Source organism: Plodia interpunctella, chromosome 7, assembly GCF_027563975.2.
Source record: "Plodia interpunctella isolate USDA-ARS_2022_Savannah chromosome 7, ilPloInte3.2, whole genome shotgun sequence".
Lineage (NCBI taxonomy): Eukaryota > Metazoa > Arthropoda > Insecta > Lepidoptera > Pyralidae > Plodia > Plodia interpunctella.
This window is the reverse complement of record NC_071300.1, coordinates 5,180,892-5,206,695: the sequence shown is the minus strand read 5'-3', so window position 1 is coordinate 5,206,695 and position 25,804 is coordinate 5,180,892. Positions and strand designations below refer to the sequence as shown.

The 25,804-nt window shown below is 35.6% G+C and overlaps 5 protein-coding genes across 7 annotated transcripts in view; 2 read left to right on the top strand and 3 right to left on the bottom strand.

Annotated features, from left to right (window-relative positions):
- gukh (GUK-holder) overlaps positions 1–5,151 on the top strand; it is a 60,181-nt gene extending 55,030 nt beyond the window's left edge. The window contains exon 7 of the mRNA XM_053747533.1: positions 3,274–5,151. Within this exon, the coding sequence (XP_053603508.1) occupies positions 3,274–4,799 (1,526 nt within the window). The 3' untranslated portion in view covers positions 4,800–5,151. The remainder of the gene's footprint in view (positions 1–3,273) is intronic.
- Positions 5,152–7,370: 2,219 nt separating this feature from the next.
- On the bottom strand, positions 7,371–8,688 carry snRNP-U1-C (small ribonucleoprotein particle U1 subunit C). Its single transcript, XM_053747925.2, has one exon. The coding sequence runs from the start codon at positions 8,574–8,576 to the stop codon at positions 8,082–8,084; it is 495 nt and encodes a 164-aa protein (XP_053603900.1). The 5' UTR covers positions 8,577–8,688; the 3' UTR covers positions 7,371–8,081.
- Positions 8,689–10,287: 1,599 nt separating this feature from the next.
- Ctps (CTP synthase) lies at positions 10,288–25,321 on the top strand. 3 transcript variants are annotated; one of them, XR_008404823.2, is made up of 11 exons: positions 10,288–10,658; positions 10,744–10,914; positions 11,285–11,502; positions 11,933–12,097; positions 12,236–12,357; positions 16,728–16,982; positions 17,480–17,772; positions 18,271–18,367; positions 18,934–19,065; positions 19,149–19,632; positions 20,904–21,843. XR_008404823.2 is itself a non-coding variant. In XM_053747523.2 (11 exons), exons 1-11 carry the CDS (start codon positions 10,481–10,483, stop codon positions 22,729–22,731), a joined length of 1,806 nt encoding a protein of 601 aa, XP_053603498.1. In that variant the 5' UTR covers positions 10,288–10,480; the 3' UTR covers positions 22,732–25,321. The 3 variants fall into 3 exon arrangements, 2 of the variants coding, with proteins under 2 accessions (XP_053603498.1, XP_053603499.1); XM_053747523.2 differs by lacking the exons at positions 19,149–19,632; positions 20,904–21,843 and adding exons at positions 22,417–22,505; positions 22,646–25,321; XM_053747524.2 differs by lacking the exon at positions 20,904–21,843 and having other exon boundaries at positions 19,149–19,813.
- On the bottom strand, positions 15,281–16,698 carry LOC128671211 (uncharacterized). Its single transcript, XM_053747525.2, has one exon. It carries the CDS (start codon positions 16,631–16,633, stop codon positions 15,281–15,283), a length of 1,353 nt encoding a protein of 450 aa, XP_053603500.1. The 5' UTR covers positions 16,634–16,698.
- Positions 19,950–21,979, bottom strand: LOC128671213 (transcription factor Adf-1-like). The gene is made up of 2 exons (XM_053747526.2): positions 21,838–21,979; positions 19,950–20,834 (listed from the first exon to the last, which is right to left on the bottom strand). Exons 1-2 carry the CDS (start codon positions 21,977–21,979, stop codon positions 20,122–20,124), a joined length of 855 nt encoding a protein of 284 aa, XP_053603501.1. The 3' UTR covers positions 19,950–20,121.
- Positions 25,322–25,804: the final 483 nt, after the last annotated feature.

Here is a 25,804-nt window from a genome sequence, read left to right as displayed (position 1 = left end):
ACGCGTAAACTTTTTATTAAATCTATACAGATGGATCCACATCAAACTGACATAGAAATAACACCTTTTGTCCCTAATTTCCAAACTCCACTAATGTTACAAAATAAATGTCAACATTCAAATATATTTAACAAATCTGGTAGTAAAGTTGCTGAAGTTATGAAAATGTTCACTCATGGAATTAATAATGATCCAGATTCGACTGTGGTAGTCCCAAACTTTAATGAAGTGTCTGAAAATTCACTAAACAATAAAGTCAAACGTAGCGATAGTTACAAACTGGCAAATTCACCTCTAATGCCGATTAAAAAATTGCTTAAATTAGAGAGTTTCACTAGTAATGCTAAAAAAGTAAACTCGTTGGAAATGATCCAAGCTGAAATAGCAGCGGACTTGCTCCGCGAGCAGATCAACTATCCGTCCACTGTGTCTCCCAAACTAGGTCATAAAAATATGTTTAATCCGACAGAAAATTGCGAATGTTTGAATAATACAAACCAATTCTTGGAAGATAAGTTTGAAGCTGAAATATCAGCGCTTACTCTGAGTCCTTTTACGACCCCTTTGCCAAAGCGACATTCAGTCGCTTTTATACCTGACTTGAGAGACAAGTCATTAGACGTGTTGACAGCTATTTTAGATTCTGACCCGGATGAAGTCATTACTCTACGTACCCCTCCCTCAGCTCCTGTAACTCCTAGCAAAGTCACTGTACCTGTCGATGCTTCTTTGCATAGAGCTAGAATTTTATCAATTTCAGAATCTGACTATGGAACTGAAATATGGTAATTTGTGGAATAGTATAGAAAATTTCTTGCTAAGTAATTCATTGTATGAATGTAATTTCTAGTTATAACTAAACTAGTATATATAATTATTTGGAAATTTTCCGTCCAGCATTAAATGTGCCTTAACTATGTCTTCCGATTTCTTGCCACTGTGATAAATTGTATTATTTTATAGATTGAATATTTGATTTTTTTAATTAATTTCATTGAGATCATGATAGTACTTATTGTACCAGTTATTGTTATTTTTGTAAACGTTTGGCATGCATGGCGGCCCTCCGTCGCGGCGTGCACAGCTTACGAGTGGTTCATATATTTTCATAAGTGCATGGTGTGTTATTCGTGTGTTTTGTAAATAATATTATAGATTTAATGTCAATTAACGCACTTATTTCATTTATTTTCACTCCTTCATCTATCACCCTCATTTCACATTAATTCTTATCGCACAGAAGCTAAGTTGTCATTGCAATAGAAATAAGTTCTGTTTGAAAATTGATGTGACCTTGATGTACCTGAGTTAGCATTTAATTATGTTTATAAAACAGAACTTGATTTCCAATCGGCAGTGCACCAAATGTATCTCAACATCAGAAATATGTAAATAACTCATCTGTTCCTCCTGGGTAAAATTACTAAGTAACTTGTTCAATCCAACTAATTGTGAATAACTCATGAACATTCCACAAATAAACTAATAGCAAAAACAATCCTAATTCCAAGGGTGCACAGTCCTATTTCAATCGCACTGGTCCTACATAGCTTTATAGAGAGGAGGAGATCGCTTCCATAGTTCCGATTTATCGTCAACTTCCCCAAAGGTAAAGTTTTGTGTTGCTTTTTGGCATGATTCGAAACCAAATTTTAGACCCGGTGACGATTCTTCTCCCTTTTTTTGAAATAAATTATTCTAATCGATAACAAAGTTTGAAATAATAATTTGTAATCTTTGTTTTCGAATAATTTACTTCAAATTGGGGCTTAACTCATGGTAGTTCCTGATCAATACTAATAATAAAATGTTATAACATACCGGAGCGTTGTAATGTTACTTGTTTATGTTACGTTGTGTCTGCTTATTTGTTATGCATCAGCCTTATTTGTATAAAATGCATGAGGACCTATCACTATCACTAGCTATAAAATTTATTAACGGTGTAGGTATACAGGTCCTGTAGTTACTAACTTTACAATCTTAACTCGTTACGTTACTGGTATTATAATTATTTTTACAGTATCGATATAAAGTAAACAGCAAGAAATTTTATGTTTTTTCATATATTACTGACAGAGAATAAAATACCATGCACTATAAATTTAATCATTCTCATTTTGTTACAACTGCGTACTATGTAATGTAACTGTACTATTTATTATTATATTATATAAATTAGTACCTACTTAGATAAATATCTACCATTATGGTTTACCTGTGTATTTGCACTGCTCAGAAAATGCTTTTACTTGTATATGGTCATTTATTTATTACTGAAGTGCGCCTAACTAATTTCAAATAGTTTACGCTTATAATCGAATAACGCGTGCACATTGATGCATTTAGAATTATAAGTAGGTACGTATTAATAGATAGATCAGTAATTCAATTTTTGAGCCTCTTTTGTTTGTGTTATGTTATTAGTATTTATTGCGTAATGTTAGAGGGATTGGTTGTATATTTATTGACTTTTATTTGACAATGCAAAGTTAAATCGCGATTACTTTTTGTATTCAAAAATTATAATTTAATTTTCAATCTATTACCTATTTTCGATTAATAAAAATATTTAGCATTTCGTATATTAACCTATTAACTTTTTTGTAAAAGTTGTCGTTCGTTTCGTCGTCGTTCGTTCACTCTTGTGGCCAAAATGTAGTTTCATGTGCATTGATTCATAAAAGTTGAAGTTTAAATGTTATTTGCATGTTAATTGTATAACCATCAATATTGGGCCGTACCTATTTCAGAATATACATTGAAATTAAATGTTAGCATTTAGTTTTAATATATATAATGAAATAGGTACGGCCCAATATTGATGGTCATCTTGTAATAAAGTTCATATATAAAAAGATAATCTAGCATATAATAGCAATATTTAGCAAAAAAATATTAACAATTGATAATTGTACAATTGATTTCGGATTCGGAACCATAAAAAAACAAGTGTCAAGTTCTCAAAAAATATTAAACTTGTCAACGATCGATTAGGTAATTTAATTTTGGGCACAATAAAACCCTCAATTAAATTGGCTCAATATGCAACAGAATATGCTTGTATGTCTGCTTGGATTATTATAAACATTACCTTTAATTTTATGAGTAACTCTCGAAATAAATAGCTAGCATTTCAACAAATATGATAATGGTACCTAAAATAGAAGTATGCTAGTTATTTTTTGCAAATTTAGTAGGCACTACCAATATTATTATTAAATTAATCATTCTTATACCCATATTTCATGATTACTTACATTTTGATTTCAGACTATCGACATTCCAGTGCTGACAAACCCTATGTGAATACTCAACAAAATGTTACTAAAGATAAGATTCCGGCACTGGATCTCAACGCGCTCAATCCCACTTTACACCGATACCATACGGCCCATCTCCGTGGGAGACATGGAATTGTTAATTATGAAAATTCTACAAGACCACCAAAGGAGCATACGAAGTTCTGGACACTTCCTAAACGAAGCACCGCAGAACCAAACACTCCTAATTTAAATACGTCTGAGAAAAGGTCAACACTCAACTACCCACCGAAAACAGACGTGAAGATATCATCATTAGATCGACGGCATCCCACAAATGAGGAGTCCATTCGAATCTCACCCATCGATCCACGCACGCCGGGTCCGTTCAAATCTTCGACGCCATCAAACAAAGAAGCCGTTGTTGATCTTAGCACCAAACTGCTCTCACCTGTAAAGTCCAAAATGACGAATGAAGAATTGTATGCGGTCATACACAAAAGTAAAAAGAAACTAAATATAAAAGAAAGTGAACGATGTGCATCACCAGCCTTATCTACTATCAGTTTGTCCCCAGTCAGTTCAGAATCGTCTTTATATACAAAAGCCTCGCAACGCCATCCAGAAACAGGATATTTAGGAGATCCGAGAAATCGAATGAGTTGGTCACCAGCTGAAAAACAAAATATTACTTTGCTTCCCAGCTCCAATTATGCACAAAAAGACAATTTATGTACCGACAGGTATGGACCCGTCCCACAAACTTCTAGATTAGATTTCAAAAAACTGTTATTACAGCACAGTGTAAAGTTGAATACTTTAAATCCCCAGACTAAATCCAACAAACTATCAGCTGTGGAACAACTTAAAATATCAAAAGATAAAGCTAACATACCATTAACACCCACGACGCACAGAACTCAACTGAACATACTGGATCTAAGTGGGTCGCCTAAAACCTATACTCATAGAAAAGTAATAAAGTCAAATCCTCAACCGCCTTCACCTGGTAGAACAAGCGCTTTGATTAAAGAACATAAAAACACTCCAAAAATATTACTTTCACCAAAATCGCAATGGCGGTTCTCAAGTCCTAGATCTGACGTGCTGTCTTCTCCAATACCAGAGGCTAATAATGAAGATGATAATTCAAATAGTTCAGGTGAGAAACATGATAGCTCGCCCATTAACCCATCGCCGAAAACAGTGCCTATAGTTACAAATCATCATTTTGGGGCGAGAAGAAATCTCATACCTATAAATGAAGGTACTGTTGCGTCTGAAAATAATTTCCCGATATCCAGTGATCAAGGTGTATTTCCGCTTAATTCTGATCTCGGAAAACCGTATATGTTATCACGATCAGAAATAATGCAAGCGAAACGAGCAGAATTCTTTAACACTTCTCCGGAAGCTTCTCCGCCTAAATTGTCATCTTTTAAAATGCCGACGGCTGGCCCGTCGTCTGAATCAAGAAGCAAGTCTTCTCCTGAAAGAGGCAACTCTTCACCTACCACATTGGAAACTGCGTTATGATACTTTCACCAACATTAAGTGGTGCTTTAAGTTCCGTATATTTTTTTACAAGAAATGAAATTTAATGAAGCTTTAATCTAGTCTTATCTAGCTTAAAGTGCCATTTCAAAGGCACTTCTGCTTCAACCCCATTACCAGTGATTTATTACTACGATATTCCGCTCAAATATGTTCTATGGGGGCCAATTTTATTTCGTCACGAGTATGAGGAATTGTACAACTTCATGGTTATAAAATTAGTTCTTAAATATTTATTGAGTACACAAAGTACTTTGTACGTAGTGTTTTGAACTTTTTCAAAGTTTTTAAGTTATTCGGAATACAATTTTAAATAAATGTGTTGAATATAAAATTTTGTTTTATTTAAAACTGTCCCAAGAATAGTCTGAGAATATAGAAGTCCTAGTCACTTTAAAATTCTTATTGTTCATTTTAGTTTTCTAACAATACCCACAAATTTCAATAATTTCATAAAAAACAGTCCAAGAGCAAGTCGGAAGTACTTGCTCTTGAAGGGTTCCGAAGCAAATATTTAATTTAGTATACCACAAACCATATGGCAATACAATTAAGCATGCGCTTACATATAATGCATGCAGAACAAGTTTTTAAGGGTTCCATACCTCAAAAGGTATATGTATGTAAGGTAGGTATAAAATGACTGTGACATGCGATGGACATGACGAAACTATAAGGATTTCATTTGGCGTCGAAACCACAAAAATGAGCCGTTCGGTATCCTAACTACAGACTCAAAACCGCCAAACCGTTTGCGGATAGTACGGAGCCGGCATCTGGGTAATATTTCTTATTATTGGCGCTACGCGGAACCTGAAAAAAACCCAAAAAAATATAAAACTCAACTTTGCTCTGGATTTTGACCTTACTCTACAACAGCGTCCCTAGCGGCGAATACAATCGCGTTACACTCAAGAACCCCTTATTGTACTGGCCTGCTGCCGCTATCATATTTTATTTGAAACATCCAGTCTGCTACCGCTGGGGACTGCGTCAGTTAATAAAAATAAAAGAATTCTTAATTTATGTTGTTTTAAACCAAATAACATGCAATCCTTATTTTTATATCTGTGATACACACATAAAATTCTCAAAAAGTTCAGAGCGGAGTCTTCACTTCATGAAAAAGATTCTAAAGTTAACTTCTTTATCTATGGAGAAAAATGAAGTGTGCCTGTCAAAGAAATTATTTAGTTTTATTTTTTCATAGCATAGTTTGATCTACAAATCGAAGCTACAACCAGGTAGTTCCTATTTGTTTATGTTTCTTGTAAAAACCCAAAACTGAGACATGCAACGATTGATTTTCACCTTGAATGATCATTATACAAATATTGCACAAAGAAAAACTAATTCTGAGTCATGAAGTGTGGATCAATTACCAGCGAAGAAAATTCAATGACCACTGAACCCTGCATATGTAAGGTTAGATTCTTGACGCTCGTTATATCCACAGCAGATCTTATAAATGAAGCGACGACGGAAACTTTAGGAATTTTCCACGCTATATCTACACCAGCTGCGATCATGACTACATATTTCTTCATTGGCAGCATATTGCTTGGCACGTGTATAAATCGAACGGCTTCATGTTTCTTACAAATATATGCACTGATTGCATGCTGTACAATCCATCTTATACTATGCGTCTCAGTGTTTCAAGAATTGGGAGCCTACAGATTTCGCCCTGATCACGCAGTTTTGGTTATGAATGGGGTTCTACCGATGTTGATAGTATGTTTGCTGATCTCAGATCTTGTGGCTACCTTGTTCAGATGCCGCCAAGGCCAAATATCAGAGCTGCCACCAACACTTACTCCCTCTAGTAGTACTGCTGACCCTGTTGTGCTAGTGCATGCTGGACCATGATTTTTCACTTCATATTATTTTATGTGTTTAAGTAATTAGTAAAATATACCTTTTTATTCACACATCTACCCAAATTAAAGTATATAATTTGTATATAAGTTCATGTATTTGTGTAGGTAGTTACCAGATTATCAATTAGAGACAAAATATGTGGGTATTTTGGAAAGACAGCAGTGGTGCTCTTTTCTAAAATGAATGAACCTGATTTCTTTCTGGGGTTAAAAATATTGCTGCAAGCTTTAGATATTGTCCTTACATAATATAAAAAGAAGTCCCCACGTCACATCTGTCTGTATGAATGATTTTGGCATTAGTATTGTAACTCTAATATATTATGATTTTACTGGAGCAAAGCTAGGATGGGCCATACCTATGCAATAAAACTGAAAGTATAATTTGACATCTATACTATTATTATAAAGAGGTAAGCATTTGTATGTTTGAGGTGGGTAATCTCGGAAAGTACTGAACCAATTTCAAAAATTCTTTCACCATTAGGAAGGTACATTATCCAAGTTTGCTACAGGCTATATTTTATCTCAAAATTCCCACAAGAGCGAAGCCCTGGGCAGTATCTAGTATAGGATATTTTAGTGGGATTTTCATGCATTCAGGCTGTCTTTTCTGTAATTTACATTTAATCAATGACAATTAGGGCCTGGATAGTTAAATAATACAACAATGTCACATATTTTAAAATTTATTCAAAAATTGGAATTACCTAAAATCTTAAAGTTATGATTGGTTATTTCACTAAATAGTTGCAAATTGCAAAAACAATGTCATAAAAGTAGTAAATGTCATATGTGTCACTACTACTAATATTTTAAATGCGAAAATGTGTATGTATGTCTATCTGTATGTTCGTTTTCATATGAAAATAGCTGAACTGATTTTGATATAGATTAGGACTTGAAAATGCAAAATTGGATCTATTCAACTATAGTGGAATTCAACATTTTTGGAATTTCAACATTTGCAGAATCTACATTAATGGAAGGCAACATTTTTGGAATTCAACATATTGGTCCGTAAGGATGTTATTTAGTATCAAATACAAGTGTATACTATTGAAATGATACATATACAAAAATGATTGCTTAACATAGTCAATGAGGATAAGTATACCAATGGCCTGACTACTAAAAATAATGAAGATCATGCAAGTGCCAGAAAATAAAGAAACCAGTCCTTGGGCTTTGGCATTTAATGACTGGGGAGAGACCAAGAAAAGATTTACCAGTTTAAAGAGACATGTTGATGCTTCTTCCTTTTGAATCAGCTCTTGGATTGTAAACACAATCATAATATTTTATGACTTTGTTGTTGATCATTTTGAAACTATTAGTAACTTAAACAAATTGTCATTAGTCTTCACATATTACACATTTAACACTATTTATTCATAGGTGGTCCATTCATAAGAGGTGGTCTCATTTGTCCCATTGGCCCCATTGGTCCCATAGGGCCCATTAATGGTCCCATCATTGGTGGTCTCATGCCCATCATAGGAGGCATAGGGCCGTGCGGACCCATCATCATAGGCGGGGCCATAGGACCACCTGGACCCATAGCAGAGGGCGGCAACATTCCCGGCGGACCCCCGGGAGCAGGAACTGGGGGCCTAGGCCCACCTGGACCCATAACGGAAGGATCCCAAGGTGGTGGGATGGCTGCTCCCTTGTTACCAAATGGATTTTGCGCTATTTTACCAGCTTTAAACGCCGCTGTAGTAGCATCTATGAGATGTTGAGCTTGTTCTTCCATCCATTTCTGATAGTAAAATTTCACGTTGTCTTTATGTTTTCGTCCAGTGCAATGGGTTTTTCTCACACTCGGTGAATCATGTGTTAAATAAGTGTCACAATAGTCACAGTAATATTTAGGCATTATTGTAAATTTTAATTCTATATAATAACACAGTAATTCCACCTAATACACAAATCTGATGCGTGCTTGCTTGCTCAAATATTGACAGATAAGTTATAAATGTCAGTGTCAGCTAAAGAATGATGACCATGTTTGGTAAAGACGATATTTATGCGGACTTAAATTCCAGTATGATCGGATTTGTCGGAGTGTCTATAAAGTTCTTTGTTAGCAAGTGAGTACTGTTTTCAACAGATGCAGCAAAATACAGCGTCCAAGCGTCAGATTGTGTATGTACTCTAAATAGGGCAAACAACGAAAAGCTCAGCGCAGATGGCGCTACTGGTACAACTAATGTACATTGTAAACATTGCCAATAGCGGCAAAAGGCGCCAATTTTTAATTTTGTTGCAGATTTACGACCAAAAATACCTTCTACGCAATCGTGGTGCGAGTTTAAAGGAAAAAGAAAGGATTTAGTGGATTATCCTGAAAATAATAACACTATTTTAGGTTATGTTCTGCATTATTTGTTCAACTGTGGTCATAAACTGATATAAACTTGATTTTGAAGTCTTCACGTGTGAAGTGTTCCGAGCTTCTTTTCGACCGTTTACTGGCTCGAAAATTTTACAGCGTGAGGTGTATCCCATAGTTTTTGAAGGTTTTTTAACTTATGGAAAACGATTTTTCCCAATATATCGGCACCCGAATATGATACATTGTCGTATATTCGGTATGTAAGCATTCGTTTGTACATTGTTGTATAAACGAATGCCTACATAATGAAAGGACTAATAAAATACTCTAAAATAAACGTTTTCATCAACTTAGCAAAAGGCAATGCTTTTGTTTACCAACCATACAGTGCTGCACTCTGGCGGGATAATTCCCTATTTATTTTCCTTATGTAAGCATTCGTTTGTGAAAATATATAACAGTGTTGCATATTCGCGGGTGCCGAATTATTTGGAAACATCGTTTTCCAAAAGATAAAAAACTTTGAAAGCTATGGGAAACCGCCACACGCTGCAAAATTTTCGAACCAGTAAATGGTCAAAAATATACTCGGAACTTTTCACACCTACGACGACTTATAAAAATATGGACTTCATACAGGTAAGGCTTTCAGTCAAAATCAAGTTTATTACTTTACCAACGATTCAACATAACCTAAAATGGTATTATTATTTTCAGTTTTCTCATGGTCTAAAACAGTAAAACGTTTTCCAAGTGCGACAAAGGCGACAAAGAGCTGTTAAACGTGAAGCTAAAGATCAACTATGTGTCGTCGTATATGAAGTTAACCCTGTAGACAGTTTTTTGTGTTTATATTTTGGATTTGAATTGTTTTTGGGTGGAATAGGTTAATTGATTATGTTGAAGAAGTGGTGGTCGAAAATAATATGCATCTTAATCCCACAAATAATGCAATGTGATATCAATAATGTTCAATAATAATAATAAAGGTATTGTGTTTTACAATGGACTTGAATCATTTAGCAAATACGTCTTGTATTTAACACTTGGTGTTTTGAAGCCTATTCAATAATCCACTATATCCTTGTTTTATCTTTTAAACTCGCACCAAGATTTTGTAGAAGGTATTTTTTAGTCGTAATCTTCAATTTGCCTCCATTGGCAATGTTTATTCACCCTAGTTGTGCCAGTAGCGCCATCTGCGCAATTTAACGTTGCGGGCGCGCATTATGTCAAAAATTTTCTTTGACATTGACAGACAGAGTTTTGGTGCGTATTTTGCATGTATTTTGTGCGGATGCATGGTATGGTATCGTGCTATGTGCCGTGCGTGCGTGCGTGATTTTCTCTGGTTTGCTTAACTTTGCGACTGTAATTTACCTTCATTTTTAATATTTCTTAAATGTGCACTAAGTTCGTAAAATAGACTAATTGTCTGGAGGAAAATGCCTGATAATATGAAATACATTCTGGTTACTGGGGGAGTAATAAGCGGCGTAGGGAAAGGAGTGATTGCCAGTTCGTTTGGCACAATTCTTAAAAGTTGTGGTATCGATGTAACTTCAATTAAGATTGATCCTTATATAAACATCGACGCTGGAACTTTCTCTCCATATGAACATGGTAAGATAATATTGCTTTCTGCCATTACATATCATCCTCGTGGCAAAGAAAGCGCAAAATGCACATGTCTATTTTTATTTTCTAGGTGAAGTTTATGTACTTGACGACGGCGGGGAGGTCGACCTTGATCTTGGCAACTATGAACGTTTCCTGGACATCACACTGCATAGAGACAATAATATCACAACTGGCAAAATTTATCAGCAGGTTATAGAAAGAGAACGTAGAGGCGATTATCTTGGGAAGACAGTTCAAGGTGACGTTTTAGAATGAATATTATTATATTCCTTATGCCTAAGTCTTCAATCCTGTGGAAATTTCAAGATGGCAGATAGGCTTTCAGTTAAGTACCTTCAATCTTACTAATCTAGATGACAATGTTAGAGAATTGATTGGATTGAAGTGATTGGAACAATCTATTTAACCTTCCACCTATTGTAAAAACTTATAGTGCAAACTGTCCAACAGATATAGCTTTCTTAATTAACATTTGGCTCACATGAGACATCACATGACTGAGAACAGCTTAAAAATGGTAATATTTAACATTTGTATATTTATATCTGGGTCATGAATTAGAAAATACTTCTTCCCATAATTTACTTTTTTTAAATTTGTATTTGCAGTAATTCCTCACATCACTGATGCGATCCAAGAATGGGTCCAAAGAGTAGCTCATATTCCCGTGACCGCAGAGAACACTCCTCCACGTGTTTGTATAGTGGAGCTTGGGGGGACAATAGGCGATATAGAGGGCATGTCATTTGTGGAGGCTTTCAGGCAGTTCCAGTTTAGGGTAAAGAGGGAAAACTTCTGTTGTGCTCATGTCTCCCTTATACCCATGGTAATAATTTTTTTTGTCAATTGGTATGGTAATGGTAAATATTTTGTTTACCTATAACTATTTAATCATGAAATTTGGCAATAAAGAGCTTGCCAATATATATATACAACAGATATAGGAAAAATGTGTATAACTAAAAAAGTTAATCTAATGAAACCCTTAGTGAGCAAGTCCAACTAACTCTTGACCAGTTATTTTTAATTGTTTATTAATTTAATATTGTAAGTATATAAAATTGTATTAAATTTGTTCTTTTAAAAAAATTTCATCAACATTGTTATTGTGATCCAAGAAAACAAAAGTATGATTTATACTAGGTCATAATGTATCTGCATAAATAAATAGTGATCAATACATTACATTGTCCAATATTACCCATTAATTTAATTAAATGATATGAACTTATTTTAAACATCACTGGTAATTTCAGCCAAAATCCACTGGGGAGCCAAAAACCAAACCAACACAGTCTTCAGTTCGTGAGCTGCGAGGGCTGGGCCTGTCACCTGATTTAATATTATGCCGGTCTGAAAAACCTATTAATCACACTGTCAAAGAGAAGATATCTAACTTCTGCCATGTTGCTCCCGAACAGGTAAACTTTTAATTTTTCTTTTTATTCAAGTTTTATCCTTAAATTACAAGTGAGCAAAGCACTGGTGCAGGTATAACATTTTCCATTTGTTAAATTTTTGTCAATTTTCACATTACATTAATTATTATAATCTTTTAGGTGATTTGTATACATGACCTCAGTTCTGTCTATCATGTGCCATTACTGATGGAAGCCGAAGGTGTTGTCAAATACCTGAATGAAAGACTCCAGCTTAACATATCAATGCCAAGACCCGGAAGGTTAGTACTGCATAATGTATACTTAGCACAAAATAAAATTGACATGACAAGGAAATTTTATTCATCTATTGTTTGATATGACCTTTATTTTTGCAAGTTTTTATTTAACTTCGTTGGGTATGATTTCTTGTCACATGTTGAAAGCCAGATTGATATAGTCTGTCAATAGAAAAAGCTTGTGTCTTAATTTTTGTAAAAAGAAAAACAAATTTTTATTTATGATTTTTATAATGAGAAAAATAATTTGTCTAATTTGATAGATTTTCCTTTAACTTTATATCTAGTTGTTTGCCGCGAACTTAGACCTCGCGAACACAATACATTTTTACAAAATTGTGAATATTTCAAAAACAATTTAACCGATTTTGATGCCCCACAAACTTAAAATTCTATTGACAGATCCTACATACCTTTTAAATATTTTTTTCGATCAACTTTTCGAAAGTTATCGCCTTGCAAACATGCATACATACATACAAAAAATGTATATTTTCCCTAAGTTGAATTGTAGACCTCGTTCACTTCGCTCGCTTGGTCAATAAAAATAAAAATAAATAAAATTCGTTTATTTCGGATCACCAGTAAATCCATAGAAATGTTAGTACCATGACTTATTAACTAGTGTTAGTATACAATAGAATTTTCTTAAAATTGGAGAGTAGTTATTCTCCGCTACTGTTCTTAAAATGCCATTGGGACTGTCTCTGACTCTTCTCAATAGCGAGGCTGTTTTTTTGCGTATGATCGCGTGAAAGCCATCCGTCCGAGCTTGCGCGAACATTTCCGACGCACTGCAGTACCGAGGCAGACCCAACAACATTCTAAAAGCATTATTATATTGGACACGCAGGATATCCAGGGTCTTTTTGGTGTAATTGACCCATAGATTGCCCGTGTACAGACTCTGACAATAGGATTTAAACAGAGTAATTTTTACTTGATCTGTACATCGAGCAAACCTACGGGCCAGCATGTTACTCCTGACCGCGAGCGCCCTACGTTCCCTCTCAATATCTAAATTGTCTTTGAGGTCATCGGCAATAACATGGCCTAGGTATTTAAAAGAGGACACTTTTTTAATCTTAAAACCATTCAACAACAGATCGGGCCCATCTTCCCTATGTTTGCCTCTAACCTCAAAGACCATGTACTCACATTTTTTGACATTATATGTCAATCCATGTGACTCAGCATAGGCTTCACACACCTTAAGCAACTCCCTTATTGCTTTCACCGATGGTCCCAGCAGCACCATGTCATCTGCATAGCTGATGTTGTTAATGCTAACCCCACCAACACTGCATCCGACACGCTTGCTACTAAGCTCATCTATGAGGGCATCTATGTACAGATTGAAAAGTCTGGGAGATGTCAGGCCCCCCTGTCGTACCCCACAATCCAACCTATACGGATCACTTACACAATCATCCCATTTCACGTAGTTAGTTTGATTGCTATACCAGTATTGTAAGAGGTCACATATCTCAGAGGGTACACCCCTGTCCCTTACCTTCCTCCAGAGCACTTTATACGAGACAAGGTCAAATGCCCTGGAAAGATCGAGGAAACAGGCATATACTGGAGTACCGCGGTCAACATAGTATTGAACGGTGTGCTTCAAACTTAAAATAGCACTTTCAGTTGACAGTCCAGTTCGAAATCCAAACTGTGTATCGTGTACTTGTATATACTTGTCTAATACAGTATCAAGCACACCGTCCAACACCTTTGCTAAGACAGTAGCCAATGAAATGGGACGATAGTTACTCGGATCAGAAATATCTCCCGTCTTGTCCTTCACAATAGGTACTACTATCGTTCTCATTAAATTTGGGGGTAAGTAAGCGTGACTCATACACATAGTATAAAACACGGATAGCACCCGTGGCAGGTGGACGCCCGCGTGCTTCAGATGCTCAATGCTGAGCCCGTCGTGTCCTGGTGACTTACCTCGACTCATACTATTAATGATCTAACACTATTTTATGCTCCGACAAGCTACAGAACCCGTTTGCACAGTTCGTAAATTCAGAGGGAAAATCAATATCTCTGAATTTACTATTACATAAGTATTGAAAGTATTCCATTTCAGAGTTCGTTCTTTCACCCCATAGAACCAGGTTTCTGTCATTACTCCTAGTAACCCGTTTACATCTCATCACATCTAATTTACATTCTAAAAATACTGGTAAGTGATCAGAAACGTAAACCAGCTCAGAGACACCTACAGCATTAAGCGTATTCCAGGCTGATTTGGATAGTAAACAGTGATCTAACCATCTCCTAGTTCCGTGCGCATCACTTATAAAGGTGTAGGTACCACTGTCTACCCCCAGCACTTCTACATCCGCGCACACCCATCACTGATCGGTACAAAAATTCATCAGTTCTTTATAAAATGGTTCACCCGGATGCGCATTAAAATCTCCCAACATGAAAACATTTTCTATATCCCTACTTGCAATGACAGCATTCATCTCACTCAATACGTCTGTAAAGATTGGTAGGTTGTCAGGGCAATCCGTAGGCATATAAACTGAAAAAACAAGAATATTACGGCTCCCCGTTGTAGCTGTAATGGCCACTAGTCGAGTACTGCTACAGTTTACGACCGAAACAGACTGAAAGATTCCCCTTTTCCAGAGAATGGCTACTCCCCCATAAGGCCTTCCCCTTAATAAACCCTCAGAGGTATCTACGGCAGATTTACCTGTATATTCAAAATCTGGGCTAATCGAGCTGAGAGTTGGGATATCATGCGGGAGCAGCCAGGTCTCCTGAAGGGCAACCAAATCAGACCACTTACATATCTCTCTAATGTCATCCACAGAACGTTTCGACGACTTACAATTAAAACTTGTGAATTTTAGGCATTTATTTGTTGATGTACTATCCATAAAATAATTAATCTAAAAGACTTTAACTATTTATCACGACTGTCTTTTGTTCTATACATAAAATGTACAAAACGCCTGAATACAATTCCGTCCGGCCATAAATCATCATTTAAAAATATTTCTGCCTTATGTTTTGATACATACAGTTTAAACGCGTTGTATTTTCTAAAGGGCTTAATATTAATCTTTTTTAAAGTCACAATTTCACCTGTTTTGTCCTTTATGTAGCTAATAATATCCTCCTCGTTTGTATCCTTACTTACGTTTGAGATCAACAAAGGCACTTGAATGATCGCAGCCTTAAATTTCACATCCGAACTAGTCGAGGCCCTACCTTTTCGACTAGCTAACCTATTTTGTTTAAGACGCTTATTTTGCACTTGTTTCCACTCGGTGTCCGCGGTAGTCACAGCCCCTACTTTTTGCTCACTATTCACTTGCACTTTACACGCATTTGCACGCTGTTCAGCCACCATTGAAGCCCAAGACTCGCTCGAACTCGATCGAGTCGATACTAACGCCGCATGCTGTCCGTTGGTAGGGGATTGCGTATGATTCACACTTGTTTGCGCATCGACCGGTGTATCTTCTTTCCCGCTCACGCCCAGCATATCCGTCGCATTTTCGTCTCGTTCCTCCTTGCGCGCGCAATCTATCTCGCATAGTTGTTCTTGTACGAAAGGGATGACAACACATTCGTTACATTCATCCGCTGTTGTCGGTACGAGTATTGACTGACCGTTATGTTTCGAATCAGCTGTTTCTTCATGCTCCGAGTTTGTCCCCTCAGCTGTGTGTTTTATGGGCACATATTGAAGACCTATAGGCCCACTATCGTACTCAAAACTTGTCTGCAAACACGCTCCTCTGTTTTTATTCACGTTCTTTTTCAATTGGGAACTGTTAATCAGTGATGCATGTTTCATATCGTGAACTTCTTGCTTCAATAGTTCAAACGACTCTGTAGACACTGTTGTTTTCTCCAATCCACTAACTCTATACTGAAGTCTCGATATATCCTTAAGCAGGCGAGTGACATCTACATGGTCAAATGTCACCGGAGGGAGTTTGTGTAGATCCCTTGCCACGAAGACTGGATAAAGTTCGGGATCCGTTCTCTTCAGGAGACTGATCATGTCCTCCAGGTCCCTGGACACGTTTTTCTTCCCGTCCTTCCGACGCACAGGCATCTTTTTCCCACTGGGTATTGATTCGTATAACAGACTTTTCGCTTTTACAATATCTTCTGGCGAAAAAGAGGTCGTACATAATTGATGTATACTCTCTTCGTCCATCACATCCAAAACATTCTGAAGAAACGACAGCACTTCATTTATTACTACATTACAATTACTGCACTTAACGGTATTCGACAACATCGTACGTAAGCAATGAGTCACCTATACCGGCACTGTCGGACGCGTTGACGTTCGGCCGCGCGTGCGACAAGACTGAGCTTACTTTTTTTTTCAGATTCATGCAAAAATGGCGGAATTTAGCAAAACGCGTAGATAATCTAAGAAAAGAGGTGAACATAGCTCTTGTGGGGAAGTACACGAAACTGGAAGACAGCTACGCCAGCGTGACCAAGGCGCTGCAGCACGCCTGCATCGCGTCTGGTTGCAAGCTCAACCTCACATACATAGAAGCTGTTAATTTGGAGAAGCAGATGAAAATTGATGATCCCGTGAACTACCATAAGGCGTGGCAAGATCTTTGTAAAAGCGAGTGAGTGTTGAAATTGCACACAAATATATCTCTAGGAATGTCTAGAGATATATTTGTGTGGCAATTATTTGTATATCTAGCTGCGCCTTGAAGTTAAGATTCCTGCTTTCAAATACAATACAATATAATAATACACGCTAGCATAAATTTAAATTACTTATAATAACGAAATTACGTAGCTTCTTTTAGACAACAAATGAGCTTGTTTTTGTGCGCCTCGTGCTTGATCCTGTAAGAAATTCGGAATAAAGAGCATAGTTTTAAGTTATTTAAATTTAATATAATCAAGCAGTTAGACTTTGTTATAATCAAGCAGTTGTTTTGTTTGAGAACAATCCTCCTCATTGAGGAAAATCCTTACTTTCACTTTAAGATAAAACTAAATAAATTTCCGATATAAGGCTACCATAGTCGTATCACGCGACTAAAGCCTCACCAAAAATAGATAAAATAATATTTTATCATTGTGAACATTAGCTATTTTATTGTGTGTTTAGCGGTGTTATAGTACCGGGTGGGTTCGGACAAAGAGGCATGGAGGGCAAAATAGAAGCCTGCCAATGGTGCCGTGAGACACAAAAACCCATGTTGGGCATATGTTTGGGATTACAAGCGGCTGTCATAGAGTTTGCGAGGAACGCCCTCAGCCTGAAGGCAGCCAACAGCACCGAAGTGGACCCGAACTGCGAGGACAAGCTGGTGGTGGACATGCCTGAGCACCATCCCGGCAACCTCGGCGGCACCATGAGGCTGGGGAAGAGGAAGACTTACTTAGAACCCAGTCTAATATGTAAGTCTCTCTGTAACATTTAAGTACTACATTTGAAATTATTTAACATTTTATTGCCTAATAGATACAGCAATCCTTATCAATTTACATATAGCACAGTGTAGAATCACGTCTTTATCCCGTACACTGGTCCCATATACTTTATCAGGTACAGGGTGAACAAAGGTTAAGAGTTTTGGAACTCGAAGGCCAAGTTTCTATTGCTTATCCCTTGGTCGACTTTCACAATACGCAGAAGGAGAAGCAGCTGACACATTCGCTCACAGACATGGTAGACATGACGTCAAGACATAAAACTTCATATTTAGTTATTTACCAAATGTGATGCATATGGAGGGTAATCATGTGACCATGAATACTGCTAATTGTTGGGAGAATTTCATTTCGTTACTTTTCAAATTTTAGCTTATTATCGGTTTCTTTCTAAATAAGAAAAACAAAAACACATAGCATTTTGTCATAAAAGCAAGTTTATAAATATGTTATTGCATGTTTCAGCTCGTTTATACAACAAAGAAGTGATAGAAGAACGGCACAGACACCGATACGAAGTAAACCCGGAGTACATCGAGAGACTGGAGGCGGCCGGTCTCAGGTTGTTATTTTTTTATATAAATTACACTAATTATAACTGCAATAAGCTCATGCATCATGGCAATGTGACTAGAATGCTGTGAACTTCAAAGCTTTGAGAAAAGAAAGTACCTGCTCTCACATCTCTAGTTGTCTCGATGAGACGCGCTGAGATTTTTCGTCTAAAATTTATTCACTTTACAGACCTATTACCCATTGTCTCCACTGTGAAGGGAAAAAGGTGTGCATGTTTACTAGAGCCGCGTAGTGACATCTGCCACGGTCTGAAGTGGAAGACAAGTGCGAAATCATTATATTGTTGTAAAAAGTTCTCAATATTATCCAAAAAAAGTCCCTCTGTTTGTATGAACACGATAAACTTAAAAATTACCGGATGAAATTTTATACGGTTATCTTATCACCAATCAATCATTTTTTGATTTCGTCAGACATAGGTAGCGCATGTGTGGTAAAAACAGTGCTCTAAAGGCTCATGATTTATTATGGTTTTACCCGAGCAAATGCGGGGCTTATCGCTAGTTGTCAAGAATTTGATGTTCACCTTTTCAACCTGTGACTATTGTACAGGTTCGTAGGCAAGGACGAAACTAAAACCCGCATGGAAGTGGCCACAGTGGACAGCCACCCGTACTACGTGGCCGTACAGTTCCATCCTGAGTATTTGTCGAGGCCGTTGTCGCCCAGCCCACCATTCTTGGGGTGAGTATTTTGTACAAGTTTTTATTTAGTTTCACTTGTCCCAATGTTTGTTTGTCTGTCTATAATCAAATCTTGCGAGTTAGATTTCTCCTACTTCCAGTTGTCCTAAAGCCTCGGTCTCGAATTTTGCGGGCAGCGGGGCGGCGGCGGCGGCGGCGCGGGAGAGGGGCGGGCAACGCATACCTGTTCTCGAAACCAGCGGGCAGATCGCGCGGCACTGTAGCGGTGTAGTGTTGTGTTCGTGGTTGTGTTGTCGACATTCGCAAACGAAATGTCTGAAAATCGGCGACAACATCTTTTTGATTCAAATGTATTCCTAACGCTCGATTTATTGTGGGCAAAAGAAGAAGTGGATCCCTACTATAGGGCAAGGAAAATAAATGGCGAGTTTTATCGAAATTATGAAGAACAGAGACAAAATCCCGATAAATTCTACGACTACACCAGAATGAGTGTAGAAACTTTTGACTATATTCTAGAAACTATCAAGAGTGATTTACAGTCTGGAATTAATCCAAAAAGTTTTAGAGGTATATCTCCAGCAGAAAAATTATACATAACGCTTGGGTAAGTAAAACAACGAAATTGTAATTTGTAATTGTATTTATTGATAGTTTCAAAAAGGAAGTGTTGTACCTACTAATTTAGTAAATAGTTTGGCATCGGTATTAAGTTCCCAGATACAATAATTTTAATTAAATACCTACTACACACTAATCAGCCTTAATTATTTATCTTTGACGAAAAATATAATATAAAAACGTTTCGTATGAAATAAGTAACATAACAGTTTGTCATTTATTTTTAAAATCACAGTTTTCTTTTGTACGACGATTAATTATTTCTACAATCACAGTTTTCTCACTCATTTACAGTATTTTTATTACAAGGTCGATATACTTAGTGGTCAGTATAATAATTCCACGCTTATTCTAATCTTAAAACTAAATCTTCTCTCTAAAATTAAAGTTCTCATCTGTACGACGATTAGTTAACTATTTAAATCACAGTTTTGTTATTTATTGACAGTATTTTTATTATAAGATTGATATACCTCTATTGTTGAGTACTATACCCATACATATATGATTCATTAGAAGGGTACGTGCTTTCATTTACACTTAACTCATCTAGAAGAGCTTGATTAATTTTTTGTCTTACTCTAAACTTTTGAAAGGGCGTGAATTTTTCCATTTGTGGAAGTAAACTCATAAAAAAGTAGTAGTCATCAGACTTATTCTCATTTCTAGAAGCCTCGTTTCTACTTTGATTTGATAAATCATTTTCCAGCAGTCTTATCCTTTTCCTTTCCAATTCTAAAAATTCAGTTCTTATGTCATTCGCTGTTCTCTTTTTTCTTGATCGTTGTGACGCAGAAGCTTCTCTTGGAGGCGTAGAAATTTCTTGCAATGATGTAGAAGCTTCTTGAGAAGAAACAGAAGCCTCTTGTGAGGATGTAGAAGGTTGTTGTGGATAAATAGAAGATTCTTCATTATGACCGGTTGTATCTTCTTGAGAGTTTTCTCCAGATATGTCTTCTGTCTCAAAAGAATCATTACTTATCTGATTACTTACTTCAATTCTGCTTAAATTACCCTCAGTAACATTTGGTACAACTTCATCTTGCAAAAACCTCAATTGAGAAAAATATTGCCAATTTGAGGGTTGATTAACATTTCCGGCATCTCCTGATCTAGGGGCAGGATTTTTTTTTAATTCCTTTCTATAGTGATCTTTTAAATTTTTCCATTTCTTCTTTAAATCGGTCACTGAAACAAAGAACGAACAGACTATTTATTACATACATAACTTTAACATATACATGCTTTAATTTTCAGGTTTTTGGCGAGTGGGCAGCCTTTCAAAAGACTGTCGTTGTCATTCAGAATGGGAAAAACAACGGTAGCCAACATAGTTTATGGCACTTGTAAAGCTATATGGAAAAATTTGGTACATTTACATATGCCAAAACCGACAGAAGAATTATTGAAAAATATAGCGGAAAAATACTATGAAAAATGGCAATTTCCTAATTGCGTTGGTGCTATTGATGGCAAGCACTGTCGAATAAAAAATCCTAAGTTCGCTGGATCATCGCATTATAATTATAAACATTTCTTTTCGATGCACTTGCAAGCGGTCGCGGATGCTGACAAAAGATTCGTTTGTATAGAAGTTGGAGGAAGAGGGAAACAAAGCGATGCAGGGACATTCCATTACTCTAATTTGAACCGTTTACTTCAAAGTAATAACTACAATATACCAGGTCCACAATATCTACCCACATCAGATATCGTTCTACCAATGGTTTTTATTGGAGATGAAGGATATCCACTCAAAACATATTTGATGCGACCTTATCCACAAAGCGTACTTAATGCACAAAGTGAGTTATTTAATAAGCGATTATCGCGGGCTCGAAAGACTATTGAGTGTGCTTTCGGAATTTTAAGATCCAAGTGGCATATTTTCAGATCGCCCATAGAGACAAACAAATGTCATGCAAGATTACTCATCAAAACTTGCTGTTTGTTGCATAACATTATCCGAGATAAGGACGGTGATAATGACATTGCCTATATTACTGTCAATACGAATCAACAAACATTACAAACACGATTACAAACCAACGCCCGGACGTCTTATCAAGCACAATATATACGTGAAAAATTCAAAGAATATTTTGTAAATAATCCCATTAGCTACTAACTAATTTGTAAACCATAATAAACATTGTATATAACATAATAAATAATTTTTATATTCACCTACCTTCAATATTCAGTTCGTTTTTTATTTCTTCCCATAATTGATTAATTATTCTTCTATTTTTATGGTTCACATCTTTGCTGTTCCATATGGGTCTCCTCTCAAAGATTGCCGAAATAATTTGCTCTTGCACGTCCGAGGACATTTTGAAACGTCACAAAAAAAAGTACAACACTATACTACAATGCAGACGCGCAACGCGGGACGGTCACCGCTCGACTGGAGTGCACCGCTCGTTGCCCGCCCCCGCGCCGCTCCCGCGCCTCTGTTTTCGAGACCCGGTCCATTTGACGATACGCATAAGATCCTGCCGCTCCCGCGCCGCCGCCGCCGCCGCCCCGCTGCCCGCAAAATTCGAGACCGAGGCCTAAGAGTTAAAATTTCCCACATTTATTTTTATTATTTCACAGCAATAGAAAATAAAATAATTTTTAGGAAATTACTTTCGTGATTAATAAATGTTTTAGAATGTATAATTTCGAACTCATGTATGACTTATTTTCAACAATTAGTACTGTGAAGCAGAGCATGTAAGACTCATGAGAAAAAACGGAGTGTAATAGAAATGTTTTAATTTTTCAGACTTATATTAGCTTCCCTGGGCAAGCTACAGAGTTACATGTCAAAAGGTTGCCGGTTCAGTCCAAAAAATCAGTCTGACGTCAGCTCAGGTAAGTTAATTTATTATCATATCCTTCAGTCTGTCTCGATGACCTAATATTATTTTTCCTTCCTCAATAAAAAAATTTAGTCGTATTTTTTATAAGTAAAATTATGATGTTTTATAAAATTTAAATTAACGATTTTTCAGATGAAGAAGACATACTTAGTTTGATTGACGACAGCAAGCCAGCCGAGAACGGTAACGAAAAACCAATGAATGGTATTAAAAATTAATCTTTAACGGCAATTAAAATATTGTATTTCAATGTATATGTAATACATTTACATCATTTTCGTGGTTCTTTGTTACGTAATGTATATTAGGACCTTAATAATAAGAGAAAAGTGTTACAATTGAGCCTCTTCCTTTTTATATTCTACCATCCTTATCATAAGTGCAATACTGATGTTCTTGTCTAGAACATACATATTAAAATATACTACCTGATGACATGACAAGATTGTTTATAAATAATAACAGATCTGAACTAAGCCCTTCTCTCATTGCAGCGTACGTCAAGATACCTACATATATATTTTTTAAAGACCTGTAATATCTTTAAATAACTTTCAATCTAACATAATTACTTATGATAAGGACGGCAGTGTTGTGTTTACATTTTTAAAATTAATATTTTAATTTTTAAGAAATTAGTATCTCGAAATATTAACATCTTGATCGGAAAGTACCTATAGATTTAAGTATAGATGAATGGTTCCATGGTTGGTGTAATTCAGATCATTTTATTACTATTCAAGTATAACTATGAATAGTCTGGAATAAAGTGATGTGTACTTAGATGTCATTGTTAAATTACATTAAATAATTGATTGTGATCATTAAATAGAAATATGAAATGAATGAATGAATATGCTCCTAAATGATCAAGGCTATAGGAACTAGGTGGTAGTAGTTTATGCAAATTACGGATGCAGTGGCATATCTCACACCCTCACAGGGTAGACAGAGTCAAAAGTGGAGAAATTCGAAGGCCATATTTGTTTAATCAGTGGGCTTGGGTGAAAATTTGCCGATTTTTCTGTTTTAAATAACTATGTCGAGGCTGGCACCAAGCAACTGCAGCCTCGACAAAAAATAGATTAAAAAAAAAAACAAAAAATAATAACTATGTTGACTTATTTGCGGTCTGTTAGTGTTGATGCGCTGAATGTTGTGTTCTGTGATTCTACTTGTTTTCCTTGGAAAGTATATTTACTCATTAAGAATTTTTAAAACAAGCGTATAATGGCGTATGCCAATCAATTTCAATATAAGAATGTATATTCTTACATTGAAATAGTTATACCAGTGTAGTAATACAGTAATAAATTCAATATTTCAATCAGTAATGTTAAACTTAAAGTAAGTTTCAACTATGTAGTTAAAACTAGTAATTTTAAGTGTAATCGTGTCGTATTTCTACCTAGTCAATATGCCAGCATAATAATTCCTAACTAGTGTCCGTTACGTATTTATACGCTAGTTTTATATTCGTATAAATTCCATTTCATTATTACCTTTAGTAATCCAGGTACAGAAGCTGAAGATTAATAGTTGTTGTTCTATTTATTCAAAATGTTTTTAATAACTAGGACAACAAATCTGCTAGTAAAACAAGTGATAAGACTATCAAAATAACTGTACCTAGTCATGAACCTAGACCAAAATAGTAATTTTTAATAATGCCCCAAGCGATATTGCTTCCATTTTTAAAGCTGCCAAATGACGCGTCATAGTGGCATCAATATTGTAAATTTTTAATAGTATGTTATTGTTAATGTACTGCTATGGTCCCAATTCTACCTATCAAACTTAGTCCAATATAATTGGTATCTATTTCGTAATACCAATTTCGTGTTGAAAGAGATAGTACTATATTGGAAACATAATTTGATAGGTAGACTGCGTCCATAGTTACTGGTGTAAAAAAAAATATTTTTAAGTTTTAATTGATCATTATTATATATAAGTGCGTGCATGTATGATTCTCGTTGATTATGTATTTTGAATTCAATATTTTAAAATAAGTAAAAATAAGTTAAAAGTTTTATTTACACATCAAGTAGATGTGTAAATAAAACTTAACTTATTTTAACAACATTTTATTGTATAACCATATGCAGAATGAATCTCGTATTCTTGTTCACTCACAAAATCTTGACTCATTGGTAAAATGTTGTTTTTTTATGCAAAATGTACTCGTTTTGTCTTGTATTTTACTACCTTAGTATATATTTATTAATAACAATGTCAAAATGGTGATGTGTCGGCTGTTCATTGCATACAAATTAGGCATATATTTTTTAATAATAAATATATATTTAATAATATTGATATATCGTACTGAAAGTATGTTGTATTAAAGCAAGATAATTATGCCATGCTCATATTATATTTTATGTATGTTAGAAAATGATGAGTGTGTGTGTGATACAAAATATATTCTGTTATAAAAAAGATATAGCTTACTTTAATCTGAAGTATGTTTTGTCTCTTTCTTTCAATACCAAATTAAAGTGCGATGGTAACAAAACATACAGTATTCTTTAACTTTTTATTAATAACTGGGATAGTTTTTTTTTTAAACTTATTAGTGTAATTGATTCAGACTTTCAGTTTTTTATCGTTATGATATCAAAATATTGACTTAAAATTTAACGCCAGAAGGTACAGCATAAATTATCTAAATTTTGATTATTCTAATATAATTGTGTGTGCACTGTAACCACACAACCATTCCAGTGTGACGGTCGTAAAGTTTTTATTTAAATATGTTAAAACCTACTTTGATAGACATACATCATAATAAAACAATTGTATAAATACTTGTTTCATTTACCAGAGTGCAACTTTAGCGTAAAGTTATTTGTTATCGAAATCATCCTGAGCGAATATACTCTTTTGCATTTACACTTTCTCTTATCTCCGTATGTTGCCGGTTGCGTTCGGGGTTGTGAAATCGCGAAGCCCGTGCTCAGATTAAAAGAAAACGAAAGTCTAAAAGAAAAAAGATTCGGCTGTGATTATACAACCGGCCGCGAGGATTAAAATACACCTACCACAGGTCGGAATCTCGGGTTTATTTCTATGGGGCAAAAATTAAATAAACTTGCTTTTATTTATAAAAATGACGATATAATTATTACTAAATCACTTCTGAAAAGAAAGTTCTGTATTTTGAGCTAAAGCTCAGAACTTTTCATTATCAAAATGATAAATCGTAAAAATATCATTATCAAAATGATAAATCGTAAAAATACTTAAATGAAAAGCCTTTAAATTAACATTTCCAAAAAAGTTGACGAA

Coding starts and splice junctions, on each gene's coding strand:
- snRNP-U1-C (XM_053747925.2), bottom strand. CDS start 8,576: ATGCCTAAATATTACTGTGACTATTGTGACACTTATTTAACACATGAT.
- Ctps (XM_053747523.2), top strand. CDS start 10,481: ATGCCTGATAATATGAAATACATTCTGGTTACTGGGGGAGTAATAAGC. Junction 18,368..18,933: donor CTGGAGGCGGCCGGTCTCAG/GTTGTTATTTTT, acceptor ACTATTGTACAG/GTTCGTAGGCAAGGACGAAA. Junction 22,506..22,645: donor TCAGTCTGACGTCAGCTCAG/GTAAGTTAATTT, acceptor ACGATTTTTCAG/ATGAAGAAGACATACTTAGT.
- LOC128671211 (XM_053747525.2), bottom strand. CDS start 16,633: ATGTTGTCGAATACCGTTAAGTGCAGTAATTGTAATGTAGTAATAAAT.
- LOC128671213 (XM_053747526.2), bottom strand. CDS start 21,979: ATGTCCTCGGACGTGCAAGAGCAAATTATTTCGGCAATCTTTGAGAGG. Junction 20,835..21,837: donor AAACGAACTGAATATTGAAG/GTAGGTGAATAT, acceptor TCTTTGTTTCAG/TGACCGATTTAAAGAAGAAA.